Source organism: Camponotus vicinus, unplaced genomic scaffold (genome assembly GCF_025532165.1).
Source record: "Camponotus vicinus isolate PSW18456_S1 unplaced genomic scaffold, iyCamVici1.0 SCAF_2, whole genome shotgun sequence".
In the NCBI taxonomy this organism is placed as follows: domain Eukaryota; kingdom Metazoa; phylum Arthropoda; class Insecta; order Hymenoptera; family Formicidae; genus Camponotus; species Camponotus vicinus.
Window position 1 is genome coordinate 7815134 of NW_028141956.1, and position 24150 is coordinate 7839283.

Sequence of the window (24150 nt, forward strand, 5' to 3'; positions counted from 1 at the left end):
GAAATTTTATTTTGCTTTTATTTTGAATGGTCAAATTTCAATCTTCAATCTTTAATGGTCTCTGAAATTCGTATCAGACTATCTTGAAGTTGAGATTGAAAATTCTCAAGATTAAAAATTGTCCAATCAGAAGAAAGAAATTTTAATTCCTTTTGTTCCGATTGATTAAATTCCAATTTTTAATTTTCAATCTTTAATCTTTATTGCGTAGTTTGATACGGATTTTTGTTCTAATTGATTAATTACTCGCTATTCTAGTCTGATAAATAGATTTTCGAACGCAACTTTGTTGCAATGTGCCGATTGGCTGCTGACAACTGATGACAGCTGATGACAGCTGATAGCAGCTGATAGTTCCATGTATGTGCAACGTAGGCGAGACGAATGACTCTAGCCACGGTAACTTGTCAATCGACCAAGGGATCTTTCTGTTCGTCGATGACACACTGAAACACGAGGAATGTCTTCATCGCAGTGTTTTCACGGGACGATCGCTTGGTGTTGAATGGTGAGCGTGTTGTGTCGACTGCTGTGATCAGAATCGCGGATGAACGCTGTGCGCCTGGAATGACATCGTCGTCGTCGTCGTCGTCGTCGTCGTCGTCATCGTCGACGTCGCGCGGTCACACGCGATTGCAGCATCGTCGCAAATGACGCAGACTCGGCTGCTAGGCCGAATTCTACCACCGGGCGTTCGTCTTCGCATAGGAAAAATGTCCGGGAATATCGGGACGAGTAGCGCGGCGTCCTCCCGTTGATTCTGGCGATTTTTTTGCAGAAAACAAACGTTAAACACAAGCAGATACGTACGTACGCACGTACAACATATCCGGGAGCATCCTTCTGTTTTTCCTTGCTGCTGCTGCGAGGATCGATGAACGCGATCGAGGCAAAGTATCGTTTTGCGGCAGGTCTTGGTTGAGAAGTAACAATCATTTTTGCGACGCCCGGATCGGCCGAAGAACCGTCTTATAATAATAAGGTATCGCCGCCGACTATCTTCAGTTTCCAGTTTTCTTCTACTTTAGTTTGTTTCTGCTTTCCCTCTCCCTATCAACGATTTCGCGCGCGTGACTCATTTCCCTACTCTCGACGAAGTTTGCCTTACGAGACGCTAGCACGATTCTCCTACTCCTCCCCTGTAGTCTTGTTTTGACAAGTACATACTTGACGCATCAAAATCGTCGACGAGATTTTCTTAGATTTCACAGGAAACTCTTGTACGATTCGCCGAATTATCATGTCTTTGATTATCCCGTTTTCAACATTAATGTATTTTTTTGTATGAATATTGATATATTCTAATATCTAAATATTACACTATACGTACGTTTATTAAAAATGAAACTGTTAATAGCATAATAAAGCGGAAGTATTGAATTTAATATAGACTGTAAGTGATAAGAGCAACAATAATGCATTACGTATATTGTTCTTCAGCTTTCCATCAAGACTGCCAATGTAAGACTGAATCACTGATGCATAGGATAATCATCTTTGATGTCAAGTACGGTCAGCATCAATGGGAAACTGTTTCTCGTGCTTCAAGGTGCCACTTCCACCATCAACCAATACCGAACAATCAATTGCATTGGAGCATAAAGAAGGTATGTTTAATGCTACTATATTGTTGTAAATATCAATTAATTGTATTAATATGTTTACATCAATTAATTGTATTAATATGTTTAATATGCTATAATCATAGACTTTATATATATATTGCATATTATAAGATTGCAATGCTACTTATTATTTTTGAGAGACAATAGTGTAATAATTTTAATTTTTTTTTATATAATTACATTCTGCCTTGTTCATTGGAAACTACAAAGTAATATAATAGATTAACTGTTTATAATGTTAATTCTCAAAAGAAATATAACTTTTATATAGCTTCATAAATTTAAAATTCTATTATATTTTATAGAAACAATGGAACTCAGAGGTTTGTTCCCAAGTTCTTGCCAACAATCTGGTCCTTTTGTGCCTGAAACACATGTAAATGGAAATAGGAAGTCTATAAGTACACTATCTACATTTAATAATGTAGGCTCAGATAATTGTGGTTCTGTGCCTAGTGTACAAAATAATCTGCGCTTATCACGCGGATTTTATGCGCGATTACAGCCACTAGGACGATCTGGTACATCATCTGGTCTTAATTTAGCTACCGAATCTAAGCAACAAAAGGAACCATCGGAGAGCAAATTAAATGCACTTTTTTACCAATATAAGGTACAAGAGATATGTGTTATTTTTTGTATAGAAATATATAGAAATTATATTTTATGACAAAAAAGAATTTATGTAAAACATAATAGATTGCTTTAAGGTAATAATTTTTACATATATTATATATAACTTATGAGATTACAAAAAAGAAAGAGTTATAACATAGATACTATTAATCACAATTAATTATATTAATTTCACATATTTATTTTCAAGGATCCTCATGAAGATGCGATATTAGCTGATGGCATAGAAAGACTCTGTGATGATTTACAATTATCACCTGATGAATTTAAAGTTCTTGTGCTTGCATGGAAGTTAAATGCAGAGCAAATGTGCCAATTCACACGCCAAGAATTTATCACAGGATTAAAAGCTATGAAGGTCGACAGTATACGTGGTATACAGGCACGATTGCCTGAAATTGTTCAGGAATTGACGGTCAATAGTGATTTATTCAAAGATCTCTATCGATTCACATTCCGATTTGGCCTCGACGTGACGTCTGGTCAAAGAATTTTACCGGCTGACATGGCAATCGTCCTTTGGAGACTTGTCTTCACGATACGTGAACCTCCGCTCTTGATGAGATGGCTTAATTTCCTCAAATGTCATCACATCCGGGGGATACCTAGAGATACTTGGAATATGTTTCTAAACTTTGTCGAAAGCATTGGTGATGATCTTGGTGCTTACGATGATGCAGAAGCATGGCCAAGCTTATTCGATGACTTTGTGGAGTACGAAAATGACCAAATGAACCAAAATATCACTAAAGATGATATTATGAAAAATACTTCTATTGACAAAGATTAATGTTTGTATTTGAAGGAAAATAACAATGAAGCAGAAAAATATTGTTGTCTTAAATCCGACCTTTGAACAGGATCGTCTAAATGACATTATTCTAAGAAAGATCGACCTTTTATTCTTATCAGTATAATCGAGGAAGCTGTATTCCTGATTATTTTTTTAATTTTTTAAAAAATCTTACATTTGTTGATATTTGCGATATTTTGTTTATATTTAGCATTCTCTTTCCTAATGTAAATATATAGAGTTTATTTAATGTAATATTATTTAATTGTCATATATATATATATATATATATATATATATATATATATATATATATATATATGATACATGAGAAATCTCCGTATTGTTAATTTTAATATACTGGCAGCAAGTTATATTATGTATTTTTTTTATAAAAACAAAGTATACATTTATTATCATAAAATTGTATTTTTATATTTTGTTTAATCATGATAATATCTAACTATTATGCATACATTTTGGGACAAGTCAAAATCATATGTAAAAATTGAAATATTTTTAACATTATTATTATAAATTATAAATATCAATATCTTTTTACATAATCATCATCTTACACAGAAATCTAGAAAAGGTAAAAAATATAAGTATAAAAAATTATGAAAAAGTTTGATACAGTAATAAAAAAACTGCAGCTTTAAAAAAGACAAATATTGTTAATAGATAATAACGTGATAAATATTGGATATATGAAAAAAATGATAAATATTGATCTAATAATAAGTAGCATCATTAATTTGTTTTAGTTTACTGATATAATAATATATGTATTTGATACTATAGTTTCTCTTCTATTTGAAATTTTATGCAGCTAAAGAGAAATTTTATCAAATTGTCAATTTTATGTATATAACATAAAATTACTTAATGTAGAACATAATAAGTCATAGATCAAAATATTTGTATATTATTTTGATGTGTTAATATTCACATAAAAAAAATGTTTAATAGAAATATATAATTCTACTATAATATAAATTCTCTAAACTAAAATTTCTTGCGAAAAAATACAATGAACATCTTGAGAAGATTCTGTTCAAAGGAATTTGTGCAGGGAAATATGAAAAATGTAATTTTGCATAAGGACAAGTTTAAAAAGAATTCTCACACAATCCAAATTTGTGATACGGTGTGCATAAGTATATACAGTTTCCAATGCATTAATATTTCTTACATTTTTTGAAAATACTATTAAAAATGAACAAAAGAAGAATGAAATATCTTATCATATAAAGATTCGAAAATTTTCTTCTGACTATATATATATATATAATTAGTATGGGGTGTGTACGTGCGCATTAATTTCCAAACTTGTATAAACATTTAATGTGACAAGATATATTTGCTATAAATTTGAGTGCAACTTTAGCATTTATAACAATATTACAAACAATGGAAAATGTACCAATTTAATTTTAATTATTCTATTCATTCTTTCAATTTTATTTAAGGGAAAAAAAGCCTTGATAACGTGCTGAGAAAAGGAGGGATATTAGCTGAGTATTAGTGAACAATGATACGCAGTGACTTGTAGATTAAGAGAAAATATGGAAGCTCTTTTTACATTTTGTGAGCATACGAGAGATAGAGAGGTTGTCTATATACATGTATATAGTGCCATGTCTTTCTGAAACAACAGGGAGATTTCTATCGAATTAGTATTGAAAGAAATTAATGGAAAATCAAGATATTGATGGCTTCAATAAGAAGATATATATTTGTACTGCGATCTTATCTCTATAATTTTCTATCCCAATATGAGCCTGAATGAAAAAAAAATCGACATTTTGCAAGATATTTTCAGAAGTATCATGCTTGAAAATGTTCACCGTCCTTTTGTCCGCAGTACCTGATCAAACAGGTACAATATATAGATACCAAGGCTTGAAAGTACGATTTAGATTTTAAAATGATGCTTATGCAGAGGAGATTTGATATGAAATATACATCGCGCAGTATACATGCGCGCGCGATATATATTTTTAAATTACAATTATTTATATATTGCACATATATAAATGTGAATATATTGAATTATTATTGAATATTTATTTATTATATTTTATGTGATTATATTCTCCCAGGCATTCTCTTTTAAATTTTATCTTTTAAATCTAAATTATATGAATATATATATATATATTTAATCAATCTTGTATAAAAAAACAAAATATTGATAATGATATTGATAAATTTATATGAATATATTCTCTTTCTAAAATTAAAAATTTCCTCTGTGTCAGCATTACCTATCAACTATAAAATTTTTACATTTCAAATATACAAATAATATTATTCAACAGACGCACATGTATTACTAATATATTCTTGCTTTCTATGAATTAAACACAAATGCTTAAATTTAAGCAGATGTTTACCTATAAGAAATTAGATATTCATCTGTATGTGTATTATCTGACTGCAGTGGCTCATGATTTTTTAACGCTTCCATTTAATTGTTAAAATATAGTGTAGTGTTAAGAGAATCGCATAGAAGCGACTTTCATTGTGATAATTCCTGATCAGGTCGAGCCTGATGAAAAGAAAAATAAAAAATATTGTCAAAAATAAAGAAGCTAAAATAACAGTGATACCAATAAATAAGAATGAAGTGATAGATATATATATACATATATGAATAAATTCTTTGCGTGCTGATATGATAGATATTTACAATTAAAATTGTACATTTCGTATAAAAAGTAATAAATTGATTTTGATTCTACACAGTCACGTAACAAGTATATAAATATAATAATTAAATATAATTTTTTTGATAATGAAATATTAATAAAGTCTAATTTTTAATGAGATTGAATACAATTAATTCTATTTTGCAATTATTAAAATCAAGCTTTTTTTCTCCATTTTAGTTTTATATCGTTAAAGATTTCAAAATGTTTTCTTCTCATAAACATTTTTATTTCCAATATACATGTTGAGAAATGCTTTATCTTGTTCTAATCACGTGGCAAATGTAAATGAAAGAATCTGTTGAAGAACATTATATTATAATCTATTATATACATATATACAAGCACGTATCTAAGATATCGGGCCGCGTTTATCTTGACTTTACAAGTGGAGGTGTTTGATCGATCAATCAGAACAAAGAAATCTGCATCAATTGGCAAATAAAAAAAATGGCGACTCAATTATTATAAAAAGTAGTAAATTAATTATAAGATGTAATCATATAACGCGATTTCAATTTAGTGGGTCTTTTTATCCAGAGTCGAGTATCATCGTCTCGTCGTCGCCGATAAACCAAGTTGTACAGGTTATAACGAAAACCCATGATTGTCAAGAGGCTCTGCACTCGCGTAACTTGGGACCACTTCGTTGACCAATCGGAACAAGGAAACTTTGGTTCTCTCTGTCCCGATTGGTCAATCGAGCTCTACTTTCGCCAATAGATTTTCGAACGCAACCTCGACACCTACGATATTTGCGCTTATTTGTGCTCGCAACGTCGTCAAAGCAGCTGCCGTTGCCGCTTACTCTTTGACGCCGCGAGGCTACCGCTGGGCGTCTTCACGCAGTGAGTACTAACTTGTACCCACTTGTACCAAGTTCGCACAGCGGTGATCGCTGACGTTGCGTCGCGGTCGCTGGGAGTCCGCGTTGCCGCGATCGAATGTCATCGCCGATTCAATTTAACCTAATCGCTGTGCGTGCATTTCTCCGCGGATCTGTCTCGTGTAAAAATTTCTCGTTCTCGTGACTCGTAGTTCACTTGATCCGTATGCATCGTCTATCTGCGATCATCGTCGCCTGTTCTCGTGAGGAGGTACGTTGTGTAGTGTTTGTACGTGTGCGTATTGTATAATGGTAGTGGAGAGAGAGAGAGAGAAAGACGAGCCTTGTGCAAGTGTTGTGATATGTGTATCGCGTTATATGGAATTAAAATATATCACGATGTGTTTTCTTGATTGAAATTTTTTTTTTAATTTTATGTGTATATATATATATATATATATATATATATATATATATATATATAAATGTACATACACCACATAATGTAATGTCTATGTCAATATTTTTTTATGTACATTTTTGTTATGCTTTTCTCTATACTTCTATTCCAAGATTCTACATTAGTAATATAAATTCAATTTTTTATGTTAAATATTATATTATATTTATTTCTGAGGAGAATAAAATAAAGTTCTTATGTAATATATTTTTTGCAATTATTTATCTTATTAATATTCTAATGATAATTATTGTAATTATTATAATCTTATATACATATATTTTCAGGCTGTTTAAGTAGAAACAATGTCTGTACATTACAAGTTTAAATCTACTTTGGACTATGACACTGTATCATTTGATGGACTACATATTTCAGTGGCAGATTTGAAAAAAGCTATATTTCATCAGAAACGTATCGGCAAAAATACAGATTTTGATTTACAAATTACAAATGCTCAAACAAAAGAAGGCAAATATTTTATTTTATTATTAAATGACTTCTTTTTTATATCTAACTTATAAAATTATATAAATATATTTCATAATCTTATCTATTGATATTATAATTTATATAATAATATATTGAGAGACAATATTTAATTATACTATTTTTCATAGATTATACAGATGATAATGCATTAATTGCTAAAAATACTAGCCTTATTGTTGCAAGAGTTCCATTAACAATACAACAAAAACGCTCTTGGGATCGAAATGAAACTCCTCCATTTAGTAATTTAAAAGATGAAGCTAATTTGAACAGAGCTGTAGATCTCACAAGATTAGATGGTTCAGAAGAAGATAAAATTCGTGCAATGATGACACAATCGACTCAAGACTATGACCCTTCAAAGTATATGATTTTATATATTTTATTGTTTTAATTAATTTGTTACTCAATTTGTTACAAAATTGTAAATATGTATATATATAATTTAAAGTTATATGAAAATTCGTGGAGCCAATCAGACTGGTGATGTACCTGCAAATTATCGTTGTTATAAATGCCATCAACCTGGACACTGGATAAAAAACTGTCCATTGGGTACAAATCAGGAACCGATTGAAATAAAGAAAAGCACGGGTATTCCCAGAAGTTTTATGGTACCTGTTGAGGGGCCTTTGGTACCTGGTGCTATGATGACACCTACAGGACACTATGCTGTTCCCGCTATTGATCAGTAAGCTTTAATTATATATCACAAAAATTTAAATATATATTACAATATCTCTCTAGAAAATATTACACATACACATAATACATAATGTATATACATTCATCACTGCTTTTTCTGTCTTCAGTCAAGCTTATAAAGAAGGCAAAAAAGAACGACCACCATTTTCACAAGATCCAGAACCTGTGATAGAAAAACCAGAAATACCAGAAGATTTATTATGCAATATCTGCAAAGACCTTCTAACGGATGCAGTGATGATTCCATGTTGTGGAAATTCCTTTTGTGACGAATGTAAATTTTTTTATCATAAATTATAGATGATTAAAGTGAATTTTTTTTTATCTACATAGGATTATTCTATTTATATCTAAAATACTTTTTTTTATATATAATAGGTATTCGCACATTTCTATTAGAATCTGAAGAACATGAATGTCCAGATTGTAATGAAAAAGATGTATCACCAGAAACTCTTATTCCAAATCGATTCCTACGTAATGCAGTAATGAATTTTAAAAATGAAACTGGTTATGCCAAAAGACAGACTTATCGGCCTCCTATTCAAAGTAGTGGACAATCTGCTGCACCAACAGATCAATCAAAAGTTGAAGTACAACAAACAATGAGTCAAGTATCTTCTCAAGTTCAAACTATACAACCGTCTGTTACTCCTAATGTACCATCACAAGAACCTGTGGAACCACAATCCACTAATCTCGAATCTGCCTCGCAACATTTCCCAACTGCCATCTCTGGTTTGCAGCCACAGACATCAACCAGTAAGTGCTTTTTACTAACTGATGTTAGTGTTTTGATGTATATAATTTTAAAAGAAAAATAAAAATAGATAAATATACAATACAATAATAGATATTTCTATAATATATTAATGAGAATGCAGTTAAAATGGCTATATTTTGTACAAAGCTTTATGTTCAATAATTATAATTTGCTATAATAATATATAGAGTCCTAGCGTGAAATCAGTGTGTGACAGCATGTGTCACTTTTGCTAATAATATATTAGATATTTAATCATGTTAGGGTTTTTGTAATAAGTTTAATATAATGATAAATATACATTAAAATTTAACCCTTCTGTCAATGCATAATTTTTCACCTTTCCATCAATATATAGGTACCTAGGATGCTTTCTGTATTTTTGACATTTTACTGTGACAATTTCTTTATAACAGCTGCTGAGTATCAAACATTATTTCCTGTTATATTTTAGGGAGTTTCTGACTACAAAGATCATTTGTGTTTTGTTTGGAAGGACAACATTAACATAAAGATTTTTATCATTAAAGTTGCTTTGGGTATCCAGGTACCTATTCATTGACAGAAAGGTTAAATATTTTATTATATCAATGAGCAGAGAAAAGAGATTTTATTAAAAAAATCTATTTAATCACAAAAATTTGTAATCAAATATTTGTTTGTAATATTTTGTGTGATGTGTTAATTTATAAAAGTCAAAGAAATAGAAAGTATACTGCACTTTAACTATATGAAAATTTTACACAAACATATAGATACACACACACACACACATATATATATATGTATATATATAAAACATATAGCAAGAATTTATTGACTTTAAAGATTTTCTAATATTATTTTTACATTATTTTATATTTAATATATTGCAGCAATATATTTGTATATATTACTAATAAGATCAAACTACAAACTCAAAAGGTTTGTATATTTGAAATTAGCACTTCAAAATTACAGAAAATTATTGCATTATTATTAATTAAGATAATTTAATCAGATATATAAAATGTGAATTTCTTTATTTCTCTCATAAAATATAAATTTCATACAGTATAAATATAAAATTCATAAACATACATATATATATGATAAATTATTAATTGAGTGTTATTTATAAATTTTTATATTCGTAAATATATAATTAAATAATTTTATTCATATTCGGATAATACAAACATATTGATGTATATTCTAAACTTCTTGATTTACATCATAAAATAAAAGGAGAAAAAAAATTTCCTCATTTAAAAGAGCTAATGTAAATAAACACTAGACAAAAAGAATAATATATTGATATTTTATTATTCATATATAAATAAAACTTGACTGTACATTATATAATATTTAACATCTCTTTCTTGCAATATTGAATTTTCTGCCTCTCCGTACGATATATTTCTCGTAAACACCGAAGAGAGACAGAGAGAGAGAGAGACAGGCGCCATTATATTGGAATATGTAACTAATTTAACTTCGGCATTTTTGATTCACGTGGCGTATAATATTTAGAAACATGACTTCATTGCGATGAAATGCGTTCGATCGCTGCTTAATTTCGCGCTATAACATACATCGCCAACGATATATTTCGAGTTTGTATTGGCCAGCTGACAATTTTAAGCTCATAACCTCAAACAGTGTGGTACGTCTTTATGTGCCGTAATACAAAGTGCCATTATACGCATCGCAATCCGCTCTTTAGCGGACTTTAATCGCCGATTTGACTCGACTAATCGTACGTGATGTGTGCTTCTGACAGCTCTGCCTGAATCCACTTCAGAATCGCATTTGCAAAGTGATTCGGTAACAAAACTAACAACTGACGAGGAAACTGAGGTGCCTCCTCCTCCAGGGACAGAGCCTTTACTTCCGATTCCTGCTATCGTAAGCTCGCCGGAGAGGGAACGCGAACGAAGTAACCCTCCTAATCGTGATAAGAAAGAACGGGAAAATGAGTACGTCGGGGAGCGCCAATCGAGGGAGCGTCGACGAAGCTTTAGCAGAGATGGACATCGTGAGAGGTGAGCGGTTTCGAAAAAATACAAGAAACACATTATGAAATATTTATATCGGAATATGACATCGAATGGCTAAATTATGTACATTTATAATTCAGAAGTGGAGAACGTGGTCGTAGGATTGAGAATTTACGTCCGTTGAATCGCAGCCGAAATCGATCCCTGTCACCTAGACATTCCCAGCACGGTGAATATCCATCGTCATCGAGTGCGGTGTTGCCTCATTTAATGAACCCACCTCCCTCCAAGGGTTATCAAGGTCATCTAGCGGACGATGGACATTATCCGCCTGCTATGCATTATGACAGTGGAATACGTAGATCTAATGAGGACCGCGCGGGTACTCCAACGGTAAGCGAGTATTCTCTACATTCGAATGGGATAATAATCACAACTGTTCTTCAATATATGCATTAATTTCATTTATTGCACGCTTCTGTGATCTTTAGGTCGATGAACCGCATTTGCATGTTCCCACATCCGGCAATCAACCACCGTTATTACCGTTTCCACCGGGCGAGGACCGTATCCCGCCACCGAATTACAATCAACCACCGCCGAATGTACCTCCGCACAATCCCCCACTTTTGCCGGATCCGTACTTGAATCATCGAATACCGATATATGCGCATCAGCAGAGCTCTCATTATGGACCACCGAGATACGATAGACCTCCTTACCAGCAGCAAGGATATCGACCGTCTCAGCCACCTCGAAATTATAGCGGGCCGCCAAGGCCAATGAGAGGGCTGCATCACAGTAAGTGTAACTTATTTAAAAAATTTATAAAATTATATAAATAAACTTAAGGCCTTTACTTTTAGCAGAATGTAGAAATAAAAAAGTTTTGTTTCGTCGAAAACAAAAGTTATTGTACATATTGTGTATAATTTTTTGCCTTTACCATTGGAATTGATTCGTATCTTAAAGTATTTGATGTCATAAATATCAATATGTAAACTATGAGCATATAGTTATGAAATTAATTATGAATCCATAATTTATAATCTTTATTGATTATATATATATATATATATATATATATATATATATATATATATTCATAGTTTTTACTTTTAAAATTTTAAAATAATTAATTATTCTTATCACTCATATTTATTATATATAATTCACGTTATTTTTTTTATATAATTGATTATATTGTATTTTTAGTTAGTATAAATTTGAATATATTTTGTTTCAGTGGGATATAGAAACTTGCAACCACCACCACCAGGTTTAGGTAGAAGCATACATAATGGAAATCAACCTGGGTAAATTAATTTTCTATGTTAATCAATGCAAATATATTAAATATTTTCATTGGATCATTATCTATATGGATACACTTTTATTTTTTTCAGTATTATCGATGACCCATTGGAGGCATTTGAGCGTATGCTCAGAGAGAAGGATGAAAGAGATCGGCGTTTGGGAAAACATAGAAGAAGAAGTAGAACACGATCTAGATCTCGTAGCTACACTCGATCGAGATCGCGCTCTTTCAGTCGCAGATCGCCATTTGTGTCTCGTATTAGTCGATCACGTAGTCCACCATCGAAACGAAGATCATCGAGATCACCATTGCCACTTAGACCACGTAGTCGTACTCCTAAACGTAGATCACGAAGCGGTAGCTTCTCCATTAGCAGGTATTTTTAAAGAATGCTTTTAAAAAGAATATGCGATGTTCGTTGTCATTGAATTTATCAAGTTTCTTGATTTTGACGTTACAGATCTAGATCATACTCTCGCAGTCAATCGCCGAGGCTATCTCCATCGAGAGACAGAGATAGGGAAAGAGACAGAGATCGAGAAAGAGACAGGGAGAGAGATCGTGATCGCGAGAGAGACCGCGAGCGAGATCGAGATCGTGACTTGTTGCCCAGATATCGATCGCCAGTTAGATCACCTCCCAGGTATGTGTTCGATAATATCTTTATCTATCGTAGACAAGATATACACTTTTTAAAATGCATTTAAAATATATTATACGGAATATATTAACATGTCGTCAATTATTTAAATTTTTTAGATTTCAAAGAGAGAGGGATCGTGAGAGAGATAGGCCGCGATCACGTGAGCCTCGAGATGGATACGGTACTTATTATGGCGATTCACCAGCTCATGATTATCAATTCCGTGATCGTGAGCGCGATTTACCGCCTAGGGAGAGGCCATTGCCGAGATATCCCATAAGGAACCAGCCGTCCCAACATAATATACCGCCGTTGATGTCACATCTAGTCACTGGAGGTCATCCACCACCGCCGCTTATGTCATTGGGACCTCCGCCTACGGACAGGAAAGACTATTATGATTCCTACAACAGGTATTTTCGCCTCAATAGTATTTTCATTCATGTACACGCTAAGCAGACAATCTATCGACATACTTATACCACTAGTTTAGTTAAGCATAAAGACTCTGAAATAATGACTGATAAATTATATAAAAGCGACATAGTACAAAGATTTTATTGTCTTATTAGCGAGAAATTTGTGCGCACCAAAATGACGAAGTCATTTTAATCTTGCATATATAAGTTAAATGTATAATTATTGCATAAATTTGACAATAAGCATTTTCTTCATTTCCAATCAGTATTCACCATTCTATATATATTCCTGTCACAATTTTGTAGGATAAGGAAAGAAGATTTTGCTAAAAACTAATGTACTGTTACACATAACTCATTGGATACTTTCCAATTGCAATATTCCTAGACACTTTTGTGCACACAGTGATACAAATTGCATTCCAATTGCCATAATTGTCTACACATTCGTACTCAGCTTGAGGGTTACTAATCGGCTGTGTAAGCTTGTGTTTCCTAGTAACAAATAATAGTTAAGCCCCTTGCACAATGCTAGGCAACAGGCAATAAGAACAGAAATAATATTTATTCTCTGCTCCTTTCCATTGACGAATATTTTCTGTTCCGCGTACTTATTGGTGAATAGTTTCTATTCCTTATTTCTATTGCCTGTTGCCTAGCATTGTGCAAGGGGCTTTACTAGCCACAACGGCTATAAAAGAGTGATCAATTTACTTTTTCTTTTACTCAACAAAAAACCCAATATTGCAGAAATATTAAGAGTATCATTGAAATAATAAATAATTTGAATTCTAATGTTTTTGTTGAAATATATGCAGGCGGAAATAGTTTCCATCACGAATTAAAAAATACCAAGGTATGGATACAATATAGATATTATGAATATACAGATATACAATATACACATTTTGTTTCAATTAAATCGTGCACATAACTACACTTTGTGCTTTCCTGTATACATTGGTGTTAAGATATGTTAAACAATTGGAAAGCATCCATAATATACTGCATACAAAAACAAATTGTTATAGTAATATATATATATATATATATATATATATATATATATATATATAAATTTTAAAATTAAAAAATTTCGAACGATAATTCATATTTTTTTTTCTTATTTTTTCTTATTTCTATAATTTTTATTTAATTTCATTATTTTCATCCATTCTTCTCGATTAAGCAAATTTTAGACCTGGAAATATGAAAAATAATTGAAAAAGAATATTCAATCACAAAAATATGTAATATATATGTAATAAATAAAATATACATGTACATATGGAATTTTAATTGTATGTCAAATTTATGCAATCGATATTTACCGTAGCAAAATTTTAATTTATGAAGGATGATAGTTTGGAAATTGTATGTTATGATATTGTTGTGTTTGATTAATTCATATCTCGCGATATACGATTGTATCTAAGAGAATCGAGATATATCTCTACTATAAACTTGTGATTTTATCTGTGAAAATGAAAGAAAAGACTGAATTATAAAGAGTTGCGCTTTTATAAAGCTGCATATTTAATAAGACTTTATATCTGAAAAGAGCATCTTGACTTTTACAAGTTTTAAATCGAAACTTGAGATTACTTTAAAGATTACTTCGAATAATACTCGCATAATTCATCATAATATAAATAAATTTTATGGATCTATGTATATACGTACATACATACATATATACATGCATGTGTGCATACATACATACATACATACATACATACATATATACATGCATGCATGCATGCATGCATGCATGCATGCATACATACATACATACATACATACATACATACATACATACATACATACATACATACATACATACATACATGCATGCATGCATGCATGCATGCATACATACATACATACATACATACATACATACATACATACATACATACATACATACATACATACATACATACATACATACATACATACATGCATGCATAATATACATACATATACACACTTACATATACACATACATACACACATACATACATATATAAAACAAACATAATTCTAGATATATGTTAGAATTGTGTACACTTTTTTTATTTAAAAATAATAAAAATACTTGTATTAAGAGATATAATTAAAAGAATTAATAATAATATTTCTCTAAAGAGAGAGAGAGAGAAAAGCTTTTTTAATCATGAAAGTAGATCAAATATAAAGATCTAAATATATAGTAATTTATTCTTTTACATTATTTTAATATATTGTCTTTATAAACTATACATATATTTTAATATTTAAATCTTAAATTTATTAAAAAGTTATGTATTAATAATTATATTTAAGTGTCTCACATTATATATATTTATATTATATATTATTATATATATTTACATATATTTAAAAAAATATATACAAATTTTTACATTGTTTTTTCAAATTATAATTATTACTTAAATTAAATTGTTTATTTGATATGCATATTCTTCGGGAATTATAATAGGATATATCTCATTGATTTCCATATAATCACAGTAAAATTACTTAAGTTACAAAAAGTTTTACAGAGATTTCTCTGACTATTTAGTCAATAAGTAAAGTATAAAATTTAGTCAAAATTTAAAGCATAAAATAATATCAATAAAATAATATACAAAATAATATTAATTATAATTGTTAATGATAATATCATTACAATTTTTCATTACAATTTGTTTAGTATTGTTATATTAATTGTGTGATATATATATATATATATATATAATTTTTTTTTTTAATTAATACATAATTTCAATATTTACATATGAGTACATATTTAAGAATAGTGATAGAAGAATAAGCAATAAGACAATTAAGTGTGCGATTGATTGATTTTATATGATTGAATATGTGTGTGATTTATATATACGAGGCTTTCATATATATTCATATCTTTTTCCATTAAATTTACTTTCATCATAGATCTGTGTCTTTAATTCTCATATTTCTTATTGCTATCATTATAATAATTCAATAAGAGATTATTGTTCTTATAGATTATTTCTTTGGCGCAAACATAATTAAATTTGAATATACAATTAATATTTATTTCTTTCTGTACTAGAAATCAATGTATTATAAAAAACAAAAAAAAATTTTAAACTTTTTTTAGGTTTCTGCATATTCTTTTTTCTTTATTTTTAGCATGATAATTTAATATGTAATTTAAAATATACACAAATTGAGAAATATTGTATAAAATTATTGCGAATAATAAAAAATAAGGTAAAAAATATTATTGGCAATGTAACAACATTAATGCAATATAATGGAAGATAAAATATGGAAGATTTTTAAATGATTACATTATCAAATTCTTGTTGTGGTATCATGAATATATTAGTACTTTTTAAGTGATGAAAGTTAATATTTGACCATTAAATGAAAGCTAACATTTCTTTCTAATTTTGCATTCTCTATTATTTTATAAATTTTATTATGTGTTTAATACATATACTGTACGTGTGCGTACGCGTATATGCATGTATGTGTGTATGTATTTTGTAAGTATTGTATTAGTACTTATTTTAATTCAACAATAAGTACTTTATATATTTATTTAAAGATATTCCTAATTACTTAGCAAAGATGCAGGATACATATTAATGAAACTATATGTGAGAGTTATTGTATTTTAATCTATATATGCAGTTTATATTAATATCAATTTGTATATTGTATCTGTATATATACTCGCGAGAATTTTTATAAGATATATTTAATTATAGATAAATTAAGAGATATACTGTAATGAAGAAAATACGTATAATATATTTTTAATAATAATATATATCTGTATAATTATATAATATATATGTAATTATTGAATATATATTTTATATTTTATATATATATATATATATATATTTATATTTATTTATTTATATGTGTTAGAATATATAATTATCTAAATATAACATAATATTGACAATAGTTTATAATATATTTATATTTTAATACCTATATTTTAATAGTGCTATTTTATAATATTTTAATTTATGCTATTTGTAGTTATACTTTTTTTAAGTAAAATATTTATTAAATTATGTGCATACTTTGTTATATATATTGTTATATACTTTGTTACATTTATTATATACAATGTTGGATAATGTTATTATATCAGATAAATAGTAGTTTAAGTTTAGATTTATTCCGATTTAATAATCTTATAATGTAATAATTATAAGTCTTCTTGTAAAAAATTTTTAATTTAAGTTTAGTTTTACTATTTGCTATATATGACGTAATATTTTATATAAGTATTATTACTACAGTAAGTGTATTTTATTTATATGATCAATATTATCACAATACTATTGAATATATAATTTTGTAAATTGCATGCAAGTGATACATATACTCTGTGTGTATTATTTATACATATATATATATATATATATATATATATATTATATATTATATATAATGTGTATATTACATTATGTGAAATATAGTAGTAATCTAAAAGTGCAAGAAGAAGAGAGAAGCAAGGAAGAGTATTGAGGCCCATCGTGGAGACTGCAGAAGCTAGCCAGCTGATTGACACGTCTGCATGGTTTCTGAATCAGGTGAATTCAGGGCCAAATCAACATTTGTAATGAAAACAAAATTACTTTTTGTTATTCAAGTACAAGGACGTGTTACTGAAAATGTATCACGTCAATGAATAAATTAAACATAAATTGCACAGACTATAATTTCTGACAATTTCTCAGCTTTTGTGTTTATAATGTAATTATTCAATATTTAATATAATTATAATTGTGAGAATGTATATTTTTCACTGTACTTTAAAATCATTTAAAGTTACAAATGTTGCTTTCTTCATGATTTTATAATTTTAGTTAATGACTTTAACAAAGTCTGGGTAACAGGTGATTGTGATGTTCTATTCTTTCAGCTTGTACGAAGATTATTTAAAGAAATTACAAGTAGTTGACTTGTCTTAAAATATTGACACATTCTTGCCCCAGTTATTTGAATTTTTATTGGATAAGTCTTCTATGTGTATGGCAAGTAGCCTCGTTAACAGAAGTAAGAAAGAAAATTTGAAAGGCAAATAAAGTTTCTTTTCTTTCTACGAATATCTTAACACGATTAATTTTCTCGATATACACCTTGGGATTCCAAAAAAAATTTTCGTCACTAACAACTATTCTGTATATGCGCTATGCCAGTTTTATAAAATCGCACTATGTACTGAAGAAAAGAAAAAAAAAGAAAAGCAGATAGAGTTATACCTTTTGCTATACGACCGATGTATCAAGCGCTGTACTGATTTTCTGTCAACAGATATTCCGGACCACCTCCTTCACAGCGTTTCGGTAGTCCTCTGAGGGATCCTCCACCTCATAAGAGATTCGAGGATGTCGCACCACCTGGCACTGAAGGCTATTACGATCTCTCACCACCGGGCGTCGAGCATTCCGACAGATTGAGGGAAGATCGAGAGCGGCAGCGTTCCCTGAGAGATCAAGAAGATCGAGAACACTCGTCAAAGGATCGTGACAATGAAGAGCGTGACAGATTAAGAGACGATAGGTATATAATGTTGAATATTGCGTCAAGTGAAATAACTCTTTTATTTTATAAAAATATTGTTCTGCTTTGATCATTTAAAAAGAGGATATATCTTTTATCTTAAAAGAATTTATTTTAAAGGGATGTATCTGTGACATGCATATTATATATGTTTCAAAGGGGTCGCGATCGTGAAGATCGTATGCGCGAGAGAGATGACAGAGATCGTAGAATCGTGAACAGAGATCGCGAGGATCGCGATAGACAAATCCCGCCGAGAGATCACGAAGACAGGATACGAGAAAAAGATGAACGTGATAGGAGAGAAAAGGAAAAAGAACGAGACGATAGACATATTCGCGATCGTCGAGACGATGATAGACACATTGAGAAGAAGGATTACGATAAAGACCGGTGCGTTTTAATATTCAAGTAATTCAAGTAATTCAATTAATGCGTATATTATTTAATTCATTAAAAAAATTAAATAATCAAATCAAATTAAAAATTTCAATACACTAAATATTTTGATATGTAAACTATAGTGAACTTTAATGAAAAGACAGAATGGCAATTTGTTAAATTGGTTTCTTTGTTGGAAATATATTATCTATATCTCCATGTTTTTTTGCTACAGTTACAGAGATGATCGAGATCGCCATAGACAAGATGATAAGAGCCGACTGCGAGAGAAGGAAAGACGCGAGCGTGAATACGAATCCGAGAGGGAGAAGGATAGAGATCGCCACGAGCGGTACGAAAGACGTTCGCTAGAGCGGAAGAAGGGCAGAAAGAGTTTAAGCCCGTATTCGCAGAAATCCAGAGGCGATCCTAAGGATTTATCGCCAGAGCGAAGTACAAAGAAGAAGGAAAAGGAACATGAGGAAAAAGTGGAAGAAAAGAAGAAAGAAAAGAAAATAAAGGAAAAGAAGAAGAAGAAAGATAGCGACGAAAAAGAGAAAAAGAAGAAAAAGAAGAAGGACAAGAAGTCTAGTCAAAAAGAAACACCCAAGGATGATACGATCAAGATGGAGGATGCGCTATTGGTCGAAGATAAAACGACAAATGACACCTCGTCTTCGCCGCTTAATAAACTCGATGCCGTGAAAACATGCAACGAGGAGGACAACATTGAGAACAGGATAGAATGTATCGCTAGTGAGGCACCTATCGTACCAATCAAAGAGGAATTCGAGGATAAATCTCTGGCGATGAATCCAGAACCGCCAGAATTCAATGAGCTCAGTCCCGGCAGTGGTCGTCTAGATCGCGCAGAATTCGGTACTAATCCACCGAATCCGAATTTCAAGCCAATTCCAGAACTTAAATCGGACATAAAACCAATTGATAGTCTCTATGGCGGACTAGATGACACGGAGATCAACACCGTGATCACAGAAAAGTATTCTCTATTATCGGAACATTCGCAGACTGAGACGAAAGAAGTAACCACCATGTTATCAACAGAAAAATCCCCGAAAAAGGATGAATTCCTGGCTCCCATACCCGAGTTATCCAAGTGGGAGAGAGACGATACAATTGAAAAGCCCGATGATAACAACACGAGTGAATCACCAACGGAGAAAATACAGAGAGAGGACGAACCGAAGTCAATGAAGATGGTTACTTCAGAGGTTCTAAAGCGAGCAGAAAATGCCATATTTCAGAAAGCTATCAACGCGATTCGACCAATCGAGATTAAGAAGATTAGCGAAAGTAGGAAGATATTATATCAAAATCCCGAACCTAAAGTATTAGAGACGGTAGAACCAACCCCTAACCGAGAACCGCGAAAGAGCGTTAATGTGACGATTAATGTTGGCAGAAACGAGAGAAATGTCGAGATCACAGAGCCAGTAAAGAAAGCCAAGCTTGACCGTACCAAGTTCAAGCCCGTTCCAGAGACAGCTTATTCACCGACCAGGCTGTCCGCCAAAGAAAGACTAGGCGAGAAGATTGAGGAGGGTAAAGAGAGAAAGATCAGCCCTGTAAAAGGATTTCTAGAGAGGCGCGATATAAAAAATGAGAATCAGTCGAGAAGTCGATCACCCAGAAGGGAGAAGAGGATTTCTCCTACGCTTCTAGAACGACGTGTAGAGCCATCTTCGTTGGGTTTGGCTACAAGCGGCGAACGAAAGGTATACCTGGATGAGAGAAAACGGGACAACAAAGATAGAGGCGACCGATCGAAGGAAAGGTCTGATTTTCGAGGCGACAGGCACGGTGGCGATTTGCGGTCAGAGAGGGAGAGTAGAATTGATTGTAGAACAGATTTTCGCTCAAATAGAAATGATATGAAGGGGGAACGCGTGGAAAAGGATCGCGATAAGGAGCGAGATCGTGAACGCAGAGGTAGAACGCCTCCTCCGTCTTGCGCTTTCAAAAGAACGGATATGACGAAAATAAGTTTATTAAAATCGAAAGATGACGAAGAAGAAAGAAGACGCGATAAGAAGCCGCGAGAGGAGAAAAAGAGGAAAAAGGAGCATCGTAGCAGAAGTAAATCTAAAGAACACAAAAAGCGCAAAGAAAAGAAACATAAGAAAGACAAAGATAAAAATCAGGAAAAGAAACAGAAGCACAAGGAAGGCGCAACTTCAAAAGATGGAAAGTCAGATGGCAACGAGACCAAAATCAATTACGAGAATATCGAGCCGCCTCTGGCAGAGTCATTGAAGAAACAGAGAAAGAATCCAAGATTGGTATCCGATCGCAAGCGTAGTATACTTGACGAGGCGAGTTTCGAACCCGATTACTCTGCCTCGGATTCGGAATCAGATGGTGAGGATGGAAAAGGGTTGCAACCAGCAAAGAAACTGAAATTGGACGAAACGGAATTAGACAAAGAGATAGAGATGAAGTCCTTGAAGAAGCGATCTAAGTCTAGTAGTAGTGAGGATACATCCAGCAGTTCCGACACAACAAGCAGCGACTCGGACAGTAGCGATGAGTCGCATAAGAAGAAGAAAAAGAAGCATAAAAAACATAAGAAAAAGAAGTCAGCTAAGAAAGATAGTAGTTCAGACTCGGACACTTATTCGGACTCGTCTGACAGCAGTAGCGACGAGGAGAAACACAAGAAGAAGTCAAAAAAATCAAAGAGCAGGAGCAAGCAATCGAAGAAGAAGAAAAAATCTAAGCATAAATGACATCACTAGATATTTTTTATGCTTCATCAAAAAACACTTTACCTGAGAAATATAAAAAAAATATTTTAAAAAAGCGCAAAAAACAAGAGCTTCTTTTCTTTGAGCGCTTTCAAATATTATGAGGATATTTTATTTTCATCAATTCTATGGATAGATTATGCAATCAATGATATATGCATTATTTGCATATCTTTCAGATAGAATAATGATTATTTTGTACTTGTAATATTGCCCAGTTCAACATAAAATTATTTTAGACAAGAATAATCTCTAGCAGTAGATTATTTATTGGCGCGAAAAAAAATAAAAATTTTTGACAAGTGAGACAAAGTGGATTGATGAATAAAATAGTAGAAAAAAAAAGAAAAAAGCAGCATATATACATATATAAGATATAGAGACAAGTTTCTCTAACTTAAAAAGAGAAACAGGTAACATTATATGGCCTTTGCATAATTATCACGTTCCGGTTTGGTATATTAAAATAATGTATGTAAGTTTATTATTGCAATAAGTAATGTACATTGTTAGCTCATATGTGTGTACCTTATGATATAATTTTGTCGAAAAATATATACATATATTATATAATAAGTCTTAAAATCCATAATTATTATATAATGAATCAAGAACAATATCATTTAGGATCTCTGCTCTCAGCATTATATTGTACTTTCATAATCTAATGTCAATATGTAAGAAAAACGTCACGAAATAAAATAATAAAATTCTTTTAATATTTTCTTTATCTCGTCAAAACAATCCATATACACTCGTATTTTATCGTAGTTTATTGTTTATTATAATTTTCTTGTAATATATTTTAAAGAGACTATAATCTATACATACATACATACATACATATATATCTGCTTTTATACGATATATATATATATGTAATGAAATGTGAGACTTTAATACAGTCTCCTTTGGATTATTTTTTTATTGCAATAAGTACGATTTGTATACAGTTCAATTTGTGTATACATTTTCATGTATTTGCATATATAAAAAGATATATCTAAATGATCTATATGTAACATATATCTGAAATAAATAAATAGCATTTAAAAAGCGCGATTGGATATTGAATAATTTATGTTTATATATATGGAATATTTATCATTAGGTATTTTTCAAATTAGTGAATGTTTGCACAAGACCACACAGCAGTGGTAAGTTCCTGCTCTTCTCATTGTCTTTTACTCCTAGACGTTGTGCAAGAAGCGTACGATCCAAGGAATGCTTTGGGAGATCACATTCTGGAATAATATTTTTATATTTTTACTTGTAAGATGTTAATAAAAATACATTATATTTAATGCAATTTCTATTGTGATTTTTAATATGATGATATATATGGCTATTATATTCTCTAAACTAGCAACACACCTGCGATAAATACAGTAGAACTATATTTGTATCCCATCCAATCCAAATATTCTCTCACAAGTTCATTGAGAAATATAATATCATGAGAAGGTTTAACAATTTTTGACTTATTCTCTTTACTGGAGCAATCTAATAGCTTTATCACTTCTGTACGCATTTCTGCTTTTATACGATTAAGGTCTCCCTCAGCCTTTAGCGATTCCCTTACAGCTGCAAAATGTAAATATATTTATTTTGTGTTTTATAATCATGCTGTTAATGTTTGCGAGTGTTCTTAAAAAATTAAATTATATAGAAAACAATTAGACACGTGTAAAAGTAAATAAAATATCTCTTATACATATCATGTAGTTTTGAATAAAGATAATGATAAGAAATAATAAGTACAACGTGTACAAAAATCCGAAATCTCTTGTGCTGTAAGAAATGTACACTGTAGAGAGAGAAATTGAAGGTTACTTGTCAAATAATCCTCGATAATATTCGATTCGTAATATTTATAATATGCAACATTTACATAGCTATGTACCATTAATTAAATCCTTTTCCGTTGCCATTTCACGCTGTATTTCACGCAATGTCTCTCGAAGAAATCCGAAATAAAATGTTAGATATGGTTAGATGTAATTAAAATAAATACCGCCTCTGATTCAAAATTCCTGCTTGACAGGGTTGCGTTCGAAAATCCTTCGTCG

At 31.0% G+C, this 24150-nt stretch overlaps 3 protein-coding genes across 8 annotated transcripts; 2 read left to right on the top strand and 1 right to left on the bottom strand.

Annotated features, from left to right (window-relative positions):
- The first annotated feature begins 388 nt into the window (after positions 1–388).
- Positions 389–5884, top strand: Sccro3 (defective in cullin neddylation 1 domain containing SCCRO3). Of its 2 annotated transcripts, none has more exons than XM_083092277.1 (4): positions 389–982; positions 1441–1607; positions 1931–2238; positions 2452–5884. In XM_083092277.1, the coding sequence occupies exons 2-4, from the start codon at positions 1523–1525 to the stop codon at positions 3049–3051; spliced, it is 993 nt and encodes a 330-aa protein (XP_082948403.1). In that variant the 5' UTR covers positions 389–982; positions 1441–1522; the 3' UTR covers positions 3052–5884. The 2 variants fall into 2 exon arrangements, with proteins under 2 accessions (XP_082948403.1, XP_082948404.1); XM_083092278.1 differs by lacking the exon at positions 389–982 and adding an exon at positions 1262–1282.
- Positions 5885–6434: 550 nt separating this feature from the next.
- LOC145967602 (uncharacterized) lies at positions 6435–22786 on the top strand. 4 transcript variants are annotated; one of them, XM_083092649.1, is made up of 16 exons: positions 6514–6865; positions 7342–7525; positions 7675–7909; positions 7998–8237; positions 8359–8525; positions 8630–9013; positions 10777–11038; positions 11134–11386; positions 11485–11794; positions 12240–12309; positions 12400–12687; positions 12772–12954; positions 13071–13367; positions 18687–18935; positions 19095–19328; positions 19552–22785. In XM_083092649.1, the coding sequence occupies exons 2-16, from the start codon at positions 7360–7362 to the stop codon at positions 22061–22063; spliced, it is 5850 nt and encodes a 1949-aa protein (XP_082948775.1). In that variant the 5' UTR covers positions 6514–6865; positions 7342–7359; the 3' UTR covers positions 22064–22785. The 4 variants fall into 4 exon arrangements, with proteins under 4 accessions (XP_082948778.1, XP_082948775.1, XP_082948777.1 ...); XM_083092651.1 differs by having other exon boundaries at positions 10870–11038; XM_083092650.1 differs by having other exon boundaries at positions 6525–6616.
- A 200-nt stretch (positions 22787–22986) lies between these two features.
- On the bottom strand, positions 22987–24146 carry LOC145967606 (centrosomal protein 20). 2 transcript variants are annotated; one of them, XM_083092656.1, is made up of 3 exons: positions 23915–24146; positions 23456–23665; positions 22987–23325 (listed from the first exon to the last, which is right to left on the bottom strand). In XM_083092656.1, the coding sequence occupies exons 1-3, from the start codon at positions 23985–23987 to the stop codon at positions 23189–23191; spliced, it is 420 nt and encodes a 139-aa protein (XP_082948782.1). In that variant the 5' UTR covers positions 23988–24146; the 3' UTR covers positions 22987–23188. The 2 variants fall into 2 exon arrangements, with proteins under 2 accessions (XP_082948782.1, XP_082948783.1); XM_083092657.1 differs by having other exon boundaries at positions 23985–24143.
- Positions 24147–24150: the final 4 nt, after the last annotated feature.

What these genes read in the sequence shown, in the direction of transcription:
- Sccro3 (XM_083092277.1), top strand. Translation starts at nt 1,523, where the DNA reads ATGGGAAACTGTTTCTCGTGCTTCAAGGTGCCACTTCCACCATCAACC. An exon ending in TGCATTGGAGCATAAAGAAG is followed by an intron (nt 1,608 to 1,930) that starts GTATGTTTAATG and finishes TATATTTTATAG; the next exon opens with AAACAATGGAACTCAGAGGT. An exon ending in CACTTTTTTACCAATATAAG is followed by an intron (nt 2,239 to 2,451) that starts GTACAAGAGATA and finishes TTTATTTTCAAG; the next exon opens with GATCCTCATGAAGATGCGAT.
- LOC145967602 (XM_083092649.1), top strand. Translation starts at nt 7,360, where the DNA reads ATGTCTGTACATTACAAGTTTAAATCTACTTTGGACTATGACACTGTA. An exon ending in CATAATGGAAATCAACCTGG is followed by an intron (nt 12,310 to 12,399) that starts GTAAATTAATTT and finishes TATTTTTTTCAG; the next exon opens with TATTATCGATGACCCATTGG. An exon ending in GGTAGCTTCTCCATTAGCAG is followed by an intron (nt 12,688 to 12,771) that starts GTATTTTTAAAG and finishes TTGACGTTACAG; the next exon opens with ATCTAGATCATACTCTCGCA.
- LOC145967606 (XM_083092656.1), bottom strand. Translation starts at nt 23,987, where the DNA reads ATGGTACATAGCTATGTAAATGTTGCATATTATAAATATTACGAATCG. An exon ending in TATCGAGGATTATTTGACAA is followed by an intron (nt 23,666 to 23,914) that starts GTAACCTTCAAT and finishes TACATTTTGCAG; the next exon opens with CTGTAAGGGAATCGCTAAAG. An exon ending in TTCTACTGTATTTATCGCAG is followed by an intron (nt 23,326 to 23,455) that starts GTGTGTTGCTAG and finishes ATATTATTCCAG; the next exon opens with AATGTGATCTCCCAAAGCAT.